Source organism: Zea mays, chromosome 2 (assembly GCF_902167145.1).
Source record: "Zea mays cultivar B73 chromosome 2, Zm-B73-REFERENCE-NAM-5.0, whole genome shotgun sequence".
Taxonomy (NCBI): domain Eukaryota; kingdom Viridiplantae; phylum Streptophyta; class Magnoliopsida; order Poales; family Poaceae; genus Zea; species Zea mays.
In genome coordinates, this window is record NC_050097.1 from 208,610,521 (window position 1) to 208,619,855 (window position 9,335).

Genomic DNA, 9,335 nt, shown 5'->3' on the forward strand with positions numbered 1-9,335 from the left:
TTTGTTTTTGTTTTTTTGTTGACGTTACAGCTGCAGCCCTGCTCTTACCTACCAAAGCCGCTCCAATGATGAACTCGCTTGTATCATTACTTCGTTAGCCACTTCCCTCACACATCCTGTTTCTTGCCGCACTAGAAACGTCGATCCAGCAATGGCTGCTACCCCGACCATCGTTCTGGTGCCCGTCTGGGGCATTGGCCACTTCGTACCAATGCTCGAGGTCGGCAAGCGGCTGCTCGCACGCAGCGCACTGCCCCTCACCGTCACCGTGCTCGTAATGCCGTTGCCTGCAGAGGCGAAGCGGGCGTCCGAGATCACCGAGCACATACGCCAGCAGGAAGCCTCCGGCCTCGCCATCCGCTTCCACCATCTGCCAGCGGTGGAACCCCCAACCGACCACTCGGGCATCGAGGAGTACATATCCCGCTACGTGCAGCTGTACTCGCCCCACGTCAAGGCGGCCGTCGCCGGGTTGACGTGCCCGGTGGCCGGCGTCGTTGTCGACATCTTCTGCACGGCGCTGTTCGACGCGGCGCACCAGCTCGGCGTGCCGGCCTACGTGTACCTGATCACCAGCGCCGCGATGTGCGCGCTCTTGCTGCGCTCCCCGACGCTCGACGAGGAGGTAGCCGTCGAGGTCGAGTTCGAGCAAATGGAAGGCGGAGTGGACGTGCCAGGGCTGCCGCCGGTGCCGGCGTCCTGCCTGCCGACGGGGCTGGAGAACAGAAAGATCCCGACCTATCGCTGGTTCCTGTACAACGGCAGGCGCTATATGGAAGCAGCAGGCATCATCGTCAACACCATTGCCGAGGCCGAGCCGCGCGTCCTCGCGGCCATCGCCGACGGGCGGTGCACGCGTGGTGTCCCGGCACCTCCGGTGTACTCGATCGGGCCGGTGATCCCCTCCACCCCGCCCGCCGAGCAGCAGGCGCAGGAGTGCGTGCGCTGGCTCGACTCGCAGCCTCCGAGCTCCGTGGTGTTCCTATGCTTCGGCAGCGGTGGCTGCTTCACGGCGCCCCAAGCGCACGAGATAGCGCACGGCCTGGACCGCAGCGGGCATCGATTCCTGTGGGTGCTGCGCGGGACGCCGGAGCCCGGCACGAAGTTGCCCTCGGACGGGAACCTCGCGGAGCTGCTTCCGGCGGATTTCTTGGCGAGGACGAAGGATAGAGGGCTCGTGTGGCCTACCAAGGCGCCGCAGAAGGAGATACTCGCCCACGCCGCCGTGGGAGGCTTCGTCACGCACTGTGGCTGGAACTCGGTCCTCGAGAGCCTCTGGCATGGCGTGCCGATGGTGCCATGGCCGCTTGGCGCCGAGCAGCACTACAACGCGTTCACGCTGGTGGCCGACATGGGCGTCGCCGTGGCGCTGAACGTGGAAAGGAAGAGGAAGAATTTCGTGGAGGCGACCGAGCTGGAGCGAGCGGTTAAAGCTCTGATGTGCGACGGCGAGACAGCGAGGAAGGTTAGGGACAAGGTCATGGAGATAAAAGCCGCGTGCCGGAAGGCAATGGAGGAGGGCGGATCATCGAACATGTCGTTGCAGAGGCTCTGTGATGCGCTCGTCGAAGGCGCGGTGCACCCGGGAAAGTGATGCCCACAGAGTTCAATCAGGAGGCTCTGTCCACCAGCCATCCAATGGTGTACATGTATTCTGTTATGAGTTCTCTGTTTTTAGAGCAAGTTAAATAATATTTTTTATGAGTTCTCTATATAATGCTCAAATAATTTATCTAACATAAATATTATAGCGATAATTATTTTAGAATATAGACAGTATATTTCTTCTATTTTAAAATAAATATTGTATTTGGCTTCGTGCTCATCATATTTTCAGATTTATAAAAAAAATGTTAACCAAGCAATCTACGGAACATCCTCGTACGCAGCCTTCACCCCCCTCGGTGTCGCGAAATCTCGCACATCAGTCTCTGCAACGTGGCACACGACGACCCGCCTTCCTCTCCGGCGTTCCGGCACGCGGCCTTGGCCTCAGCGGCCTTCGCCCTCGCCTTCCTCCCCTCCTCCGACGCGCCCATCAGCGTCCGCACCGCGCGCTCCAGCTCCGCGGCCTCCACAAAGTTGCCCCGCTTCCTGTCCACCTCCATCGCCACGGCGACGCCCAGGGACGCCACAAGCATGAACGCGTTCATGTGCTGCTCCGCGTACAGCGGCCACGCCACCAGCGGCACGCCGTGCCACAGGCTCTCCAGCGTCGAGTTCCACCCGCCGTGCGACACGAAGCCCCCGATGGAGGGGTGCGACAAGATCTCCTTCTGCGGCGCCCATCTCGGCCACACGAGGCCCCTTTCCTTGGTCCTCTCCAGGAAACCACCCGGCACCAGCTCGTCCACGTTGGCGTCGGTCGGGTACGGCGACCCGGCTGGCGGCGGGCCACGGAGCACCCACAGGAACCGGTACTCGCTGCGTTGCAGGCCCTCAGCGATCTCGTGCACCTGCGGCACGGACAGGTTGCCCATGCTGCCGAAGCAGAGCAGGACCACGGACGAACGCGGCTGCGCGTCCAGCCAGCGCAGGCACTCGTGTGGCTGCTCGGCAGGCGGATCAAAGGCGATCACGGGACCGATCGGGTAGATGGTCGGGGCGCGGCGCCCGGGCATGCACCGGCCGTCAGCGACGGCCGCGAGGGCTTCCGGCTCGAGCTCCGCCACCGTGTTGATGATGATGCCGGCGGCCTCCATGAACCGGTTAGCGTGGTACATGCTCCACGTGTAGCCCGAATCCCTCTTCATCACGGCATTCGGCAGGAAAGCCGCTGGCACCGGCGGCATACCAGGCACGTTGAACGCCGTTTCCGCCTCCCCAAAATCCCCGGCAACTTCCCGGTCCAGCGTCGGCAACCGCAGCATGAGCGCGAGCATGGAGGCCGGGGACGTGAAGTACACGTACACCGGCAGTGCCAACTCGCGGGCGACGTCGAACAGCGTGGTGCAAAAGTAGTCCATGACGACGGCGGCGACGGGGCTTGCCAGGCCGGCAATGGCCGCCTTGGTGTTGGACGCCTGCAGCTGGATGAAACTGGAGATCATGTCCTCCGGGCCGGAGAAGGCGGGGAGCTCCACGTCAGGGAGGCGGTGGAAGCGGATGTCGAACCCCGAGCCCGAGGTGGCCTCCCGCTCTACGATGTGCGCGAACCTGGCCATCGGCAGTGGCGCGAGGAGCACGGTGAGCGACATGGCCAGGTCGCCGCCGCCGCTCATCAGCATCCGCTTGCCGGCTTGGAGCATGGACGTCAGGTGGCCGGTGACGCAGAACGGGATGAGCACCACCGTTGGTGCCGCCATTGGTCGAGATTATTATTTGATGGCTTCCCTTGGTCGCCAAAAACTCCAGCACAAAAGTTTGGGGCTATTGAAATTCGTCGTCAAGCACTAATCTTAGCTCCATAATCTCGCCTAGTCTGAAGCGCCTTTCTTGGTATTCCTAAATGAAGTTGGCCACAAGTGTGCCAGGCTTGCGGCACGTAGCTGTCAATCATACAGTATCCACGCACAACTAAAAATAGAAAGAAAAAAAACAACTCTCGGAGTGCCACAATATTAAAAAAATGATTAAAAAATGCATGAAATGCAACAACTGCCCCAGCTGTATGAATAAATGCAGACACTAAGATCTGCCCAAAAACAATATAATTGGACTAAACTAAGGCCCTGTTTGGTTTAGGGTGACTAAAGTTTAGTGACTAAAGTTTAGTCACTTTTAGTCTCTAAAAAAGCAAACATGATGACTAAAATGGAGTGACTAAACTTTAGTTCTTTAGTCACTAACGGGTGACTAAAAAGGACTAAAGTAGTATTTTTACCTTATTTGTCCTCTCCACTTTCTTCTTATAGCAAACATCCATTAATTAATAGGAGTAAAATAGTCATTATTCACAGCAATTAATGCTATTTAGTCTGGTTTAGTCACTAGAACCAAACGGAGTACTTTAGCGACTTATCTTTAGTCACTAAAATTTAGTCTAGTGACTAAGGGAACCAAACAGGGCCTAAGTTTTTCTAAGCTCGACTAAGTTTTAAAAAAAACATACCATAACATTTATGTTTTCAAATAGGTTTGCTATAAAATTATTTTTACCATTCATCTGATAATACTTATTTGACATCATAAAAATGCTACCATTTTTAAGAGATTTGGTCATACTTAAAATTATTTAACTCATCGAAAAATAAGAATTACACTTTTTGGGATGTTGTGACTATTTATCAATGAAGAAATAGTTTGATTCGATGATCTTTGAATGCTTGTATTTTTCAAACCATCTAACCAACACATGTTTTGTTTCCAATTTGAGAGTTATTCTTGCTGAATTGGTGTTTGAGGTAGAAGAAATGTTGAAAAAGAATGAAATATAAGAGGATTATGAATAAAGAAATTTGCAGAATTGAGGAATTCAAATGGAAGGGTTGATTTTTTAATAATTCAAGAGGCCAAGGAGGAAAGTACAAATGACATGTCATGGAGATGTTGAATTCACACATGAAGAGTGACTAATGACGATGTTAGAGCGAGACGACAGTGCAATAATTGTCCATGAAAACCCATGAGAAGTTTGAGATAAAACCCAACTCAAAAAGTGTTTGAAACAAGGGAGTTGATAGTGCAATAGAGGCACCAGATATGTCTAGTGTGCATAGGATATGTGCCACCTGACATGGGTCATTCTTGTTTAGAATTGGTATATCATCGGCGTGTCTAGTGTGCACCAGATAAGGATTAAATATCAACAATAATTCAGTTATATCTATGGATTTTAAGCATTCTCATGTTAAATAGCAACAAAACACTTCATGAATCATTAGCCAAGTTACTTATTCAAAATGATTAATATTATATCTTAATCATTATTATGCAAAATAATGAATAAACAAAATTTTAGGTCGGGTGTGGGTTGGACCTGTGGGTCAAAATCTTCACCCGTACCTGCACTCGTCGGGTTTCGAGTTTGCGGGTTAAATTGTCATTCCTAACTATTAGCCATGGTATTAGCTATGACTATTTGGAACCCAATAACTAATTTTTAGTAACTAACTATTAGTTCTAGAGGTTCCAAACAGGGTCTAAGCTAGGCTCGCTAATAGTTAGTCAGCTAACAAATTATTAGATAGATTGAGTCAATTAGTGAACTAATTGTTAGTTGTGAGTTAGCTAACAGTGAGATGGAGTATTAGCTAGAAGTGTTTGGAACCTCTACAACTAATTTTAGGAGATAACTATTAGGTTTCAAACAGGACCTAATAAACATGCGCAGCTCAGTGACATGTGCTAGACACTATTAAGTTGTATACACAAACCAGTTCAACCTAAAAACTTAAGCTGACAGTAAGAGGCGGACAATTCACTTATATTATATTCTAACACTCAAGAACTAGTAGCGAACAATAATTATTTTATTTAATTATGCCAAACAAGATTCGAACTCAAAATATCTGGCTTTGATATCATATTAAGTTGCATACATCAACCAGTTCAACCTAAAAGTTTAACCTGATAGGAAGAGACAGATAATTCACTTATATTATATTCTATCAGGCACAATAGAGAATCGGTATATATTACTAGTAGTAGAATAAATAGGATATATTATTACCACGACACGATTATCAGAGCAGCATGAATACACAGCAGCCAGCACAAATTACTGTTTGCGCAGGCCACATGATTACACACGTCCTCCTAGCAGAGTAGGCAGTCCCTGCTTAACTGGCTGCAGGCTAATTAGGTTACAATCAGCATATGTCTATATATATATATATATATATATATATATATATATATATATATATATAACTAGGGTTTTCGGGGCGGGTAGACGATAGACGCATAAATATCTATCGGTAGTGATGATGCTAGCATATCCTGCTGCATGACAGAAGAGAGAGAGCATGCTTTATCTGATCTGGAAGTGGTTCCCGGCCGGGTCGCCGCGGCCGTTCTGGTCGGCGTGTTGGCGGAATCCATTATTGCCGCCGCCGGCGTGCGCGTCGGCCGAGCTCTTCCGGCGCCGCTCGTTGTGGCCGGCCAGACGCAGGCGGCAGCTGCGCTTGACGTCGTCGAACTCCGACAGCTCGTGGAACCTGCCGGAAACACACGTACGGGGGGTCGGTCAGACGGACCTGCTTAATTGTATCTGTTGTTGTTACGCGCGCTAGCTCTAATCAATCCAAGGGCCACGGATAGTAAAAAACCTCCTGTCACTCGTGAGCTAGCTACTAGCCATTACGAAACTAGTAGCCTTGTACATGCATATATATGTGTCCGTGTATTTGTCAGTGGCTCAACAGCACCAGGACAGCTTGAACAGCAGGGAGGGACCAACAAGAACTTGTCATGGCACACATTAATAAGACTGCACCAGCCTTTATTCGTCGTAGTACGTACCAAGGCTTGAAGGCTACTAGTAAAGCCGGATGCGCTGCTCTCATCATGCATGTGGTGCACATGCATGTAGCCGGGGATTGGAGAGTCCAGAAAAGTGGCGCGCGCAGCAAGATGCTGAAAAGCTAGCTATGCCTCAGGAATCAGGGCCGATCGAGGAGAACAAGATCGGCGGCAGTGAAAATGCCCAAATATATAGTTCACTGAAGCAGGCAGCCAAAATTAAACCATGAAAACCTAGTCCGTCCTCTTTTCTAATCGTCCTGCTACTCTTCTTCTTTTTAACTACACAAATACACAGTACACACATGGTTGGTTGTTTACTGGGTTTGGTTAATGGATGGTTACTGCTGGTACTACGGAACATCGTCCTGCTAGAACAGTAACATTTTTTGAGTGTGCGCCAGGGTGTGTGTGACGTACGGAGCATTGATCTTGCCTCGGTTAGCTAGGCTCACAGGAACAGGATTAGCTAGACCACTAGCGCGCGCCGCAGTGGATGCTGCAGTCACCAAAAGAGGAACTGTGTGCATGTATCCAGATTTTTCTCGGTGCAAATGTGGCGCGGGATTATATGTGGTGAGGAGCAAGCTAACATCCTGTGTCTAATAATGGTTCATACTATTGCTAACCTACTTAACTTCTTTTATAATTTTAGCGGAAACCGGCGAGCCGCTGCAACATCTTAATTATTACAGGCTCGTCATGCTATCCATGATCCAAGAAAAAAAAAATCCTATCCGATTTTGAAGATCCATGGACTTTAGGCACTGATGATTTTCCTCTCTCTCTCTCTCTGAATAATGTAAAAAAAATGGAACTAAGTTCAGTAGCGCGAGCTGAGCCTGAAAGTGGCTCGACGAGCTTCGGGCGGGCGCGGGGCTTACCGGCTGCATTGCTGGCAGAAGCGCTGGCGGAGGCCGGCGACGAGCACGACGGGGGCCTTGGAGTGCGCCTCGCACACCTTGTGCCTCCGGTTGTACGGCTTCTCCTCGGTCATCAGGTTCGCGTTGCACCGCTCCGCCTGGCACCTCGGCCCGCCGCCGCCGCCTGCCGCAACGACAGACGCCGCCGCCGCCGCCGCCGCGCCCCTCCTCACCGCGGCCGGGGAGGAGCTGGAGGCGCCGCCTCCCAACGCGGCCGCCACGCCCCTCCTCGGCGCCACGGGGGAGGAGCTGGAGGCGTCTCCCACGGCCGCCATCTTCGCAGGCACGCTGTACTCCTCACCGTGCGGCGGCGGCGGCGGCGGCGCGCCGTCGGCGGGGCCCGAGCTGCTGTCGCCGGCCGCGGCGGCTGCGGCGAGCGCGGCCATGGACGCCGCTGCCGAGCTCGCGGCGCCCTTGGCGGACTTGCTCTTGCGGTCCATGGCGGCGCCGGCGGCGAGGGAGGAGGCCGGCCTGGGCGATCGAGGTGCGGCCCGGGAGCTGGCGATGTGGAGCTGGAGCTCTGGTGCCGTGCCTCTCATGAGTGGAAGACGAACCAAGTAGGAGCGGGTGGAAAAGGGTTGAAAGGGATATAAAGCCGGGTGCCGTGTGTGTGTGGAGCGGAGGCAAGGCGCACATACATGTGGGCCCCGTACTACGGCGGGGACGCGTACTCACAATGTATGCATACACTTGTGCGTGTGCATGTACATGCCTTGATATACACACCGTACGCACATGCACGCATACATACGGTCTGTCATTCTGTCAAAGAAGCGAAAGTCAGTCAGGTGGACCTGGGATTATGGTACGGCAGTAGATGTACGGACTTTAGGGGGATCATGGGGAATGTAAGCACAGATAGAAAGCAAAGGCGAAAGGGCCTCTAACCTTTCGAGTAGCATTTTTAAGTCTCCAGTTTGATTACTATCTGAGACAAAAAAAATTTGGTTTGATTAAAAAATCCTCTTCATGTATTCCAAGCTCTGAGGTTATGATATCATGTGCGTCAGTTTGGGCAAACATGATGTTTAAAGTAAAAACACCTTTCCATGTACAAAAAAAAGTGGCCACAAACAGCATACTCTCAACGACAGTCTATACTTTATAATACTTATCCGTACTCTCGCATGTTCAAGTGTAGCTACGGAACGATTGCACAGATCAATTTCCTCTCAATTAAAAACTAGACATTAGCAACAACTAGTTTTGGTTAGTATAGCTATTTCTACCTTTTTCCATGGGTTCATTTGAGACCAAGGACGGATCCAGCCGTGGGCGACGGGGCTCGAGCCCCCTCTACCGCTTCGGATCTCATGAAACTCTATTACAGTCTCTCCTAATCTAAAATATATACAATAATCTAAAATATATACAGTATAATATAGAATGAGTTTTTATAGTGCGTCACTTTAGTTTAGTCCCTCCTAAACTTTTTTCTAGCTCCATCCCTAATTGAGACAATGCCTAAGATTGCTAAATACTAAGGGTGTTGTTTGGAACCAAAATGAGCGGCGTACGGTCCGGCTCTGAGGCCGGACGGTCCGCACAATCGCAGAACATATTAGGGTTCCGAGTTTCTTGCTATGTTTGTTGGCGAGAATCTCGGGATAAGCTCAGAAATTAGTTTGTAAAGGGTCCAGCCCCCTCCTCTATAAATAGAGAGGTATACGACCGATTTGTAATCATCAATCGAATCAATAAAACTTCTATCTTGCATTTATTTCCTATACAATTAGGAGTAGTTCTAGCCTAGTTCTAGTTTAGCCTCTCAATCCCCAAATTCTCCGCCTCTCTTCGACTCTACGTCGATTAGAGGAGTCTAGGTTGGTCTACCCGAGCCTAGACAACTCCTAGGATCTCTCCTCCCCGACGGGGTCCCTCCAGGGAGCGAGATCCAGGCGCCGCCGATCTTCCGTCGCCCCTGCGCACGCGCGGACCGTCCGACCGTCAGGCAGGAAACCCTAGCCCCTGCGCCAAGTCGTGGACCGTCCGGCCCTGTGCCACGGACCA

At 51.3% G+C, this 9,335-nt stretch overlaps 3 protein-coding genes across 3 annotated transcripts; 1 reads left to right on the forward strand and 2 right to left on the reverse strand.

Annotated features, from left to right (window-relative positions):
- Positions 1-9: 9 nt before the first annotated feature.
- LOC100192877 (UDP-glycosyltransferase 71B1) lies at positions 10-1,711 on the forward strand. The gene has a single exon (NM_001138065.3). The coding sequence runs from the start codon at positions 152-154 to the stop codon at positions 1,592-1,594; it is 1,443 nt and encodes a 480-aa protein (NP_001131537.2). The 5' UTR covers positions 10-151; the 3' UTR covers positions 1,595-1,711.
- Positions 87-5,344, reverse strand: LOC103647700 (anthocyanidin 5,3-O-glucosyltransferase). The gene has a single exon (XM_008672208.3). It carries the CDS (start codon positions 3,303-3,305, stop codon positions 1,893-1,895), a length of 1,413 nt encoding a protein of 470 aa, XP_008670430.1. The 5' UTR covers positions 3,306-5,344; the 3' UTR covers positions 87-1,892.
- A 258-nt stretch (positions 5,345-5,602) lies between these two features.
- LOC107436005 (uncharacterized) lies at positions 5,603-7,873 on the reverse strand. The gene is made up of 2 exons (NM_001398848.1): positions 7,287-7,873; positions 5,603-6,098 (listed from the first exon to the last, which is right to left on the reverse strand). The coding sequence occupies exons 1-2, from the start codon at positions 7,862-7,864 to the stop codon at positions 5,912-5,914; spliced, it is 765 nt and encodes a 254-aa protein (NP_001385777.1). The 5' UTR covers positions 7,865-7,873; the 3' UTR covers positions 5,603-5,911.
- Between the last annotated feature and the right edge of the window lie 1,462 nt (positions 7,874-9,335).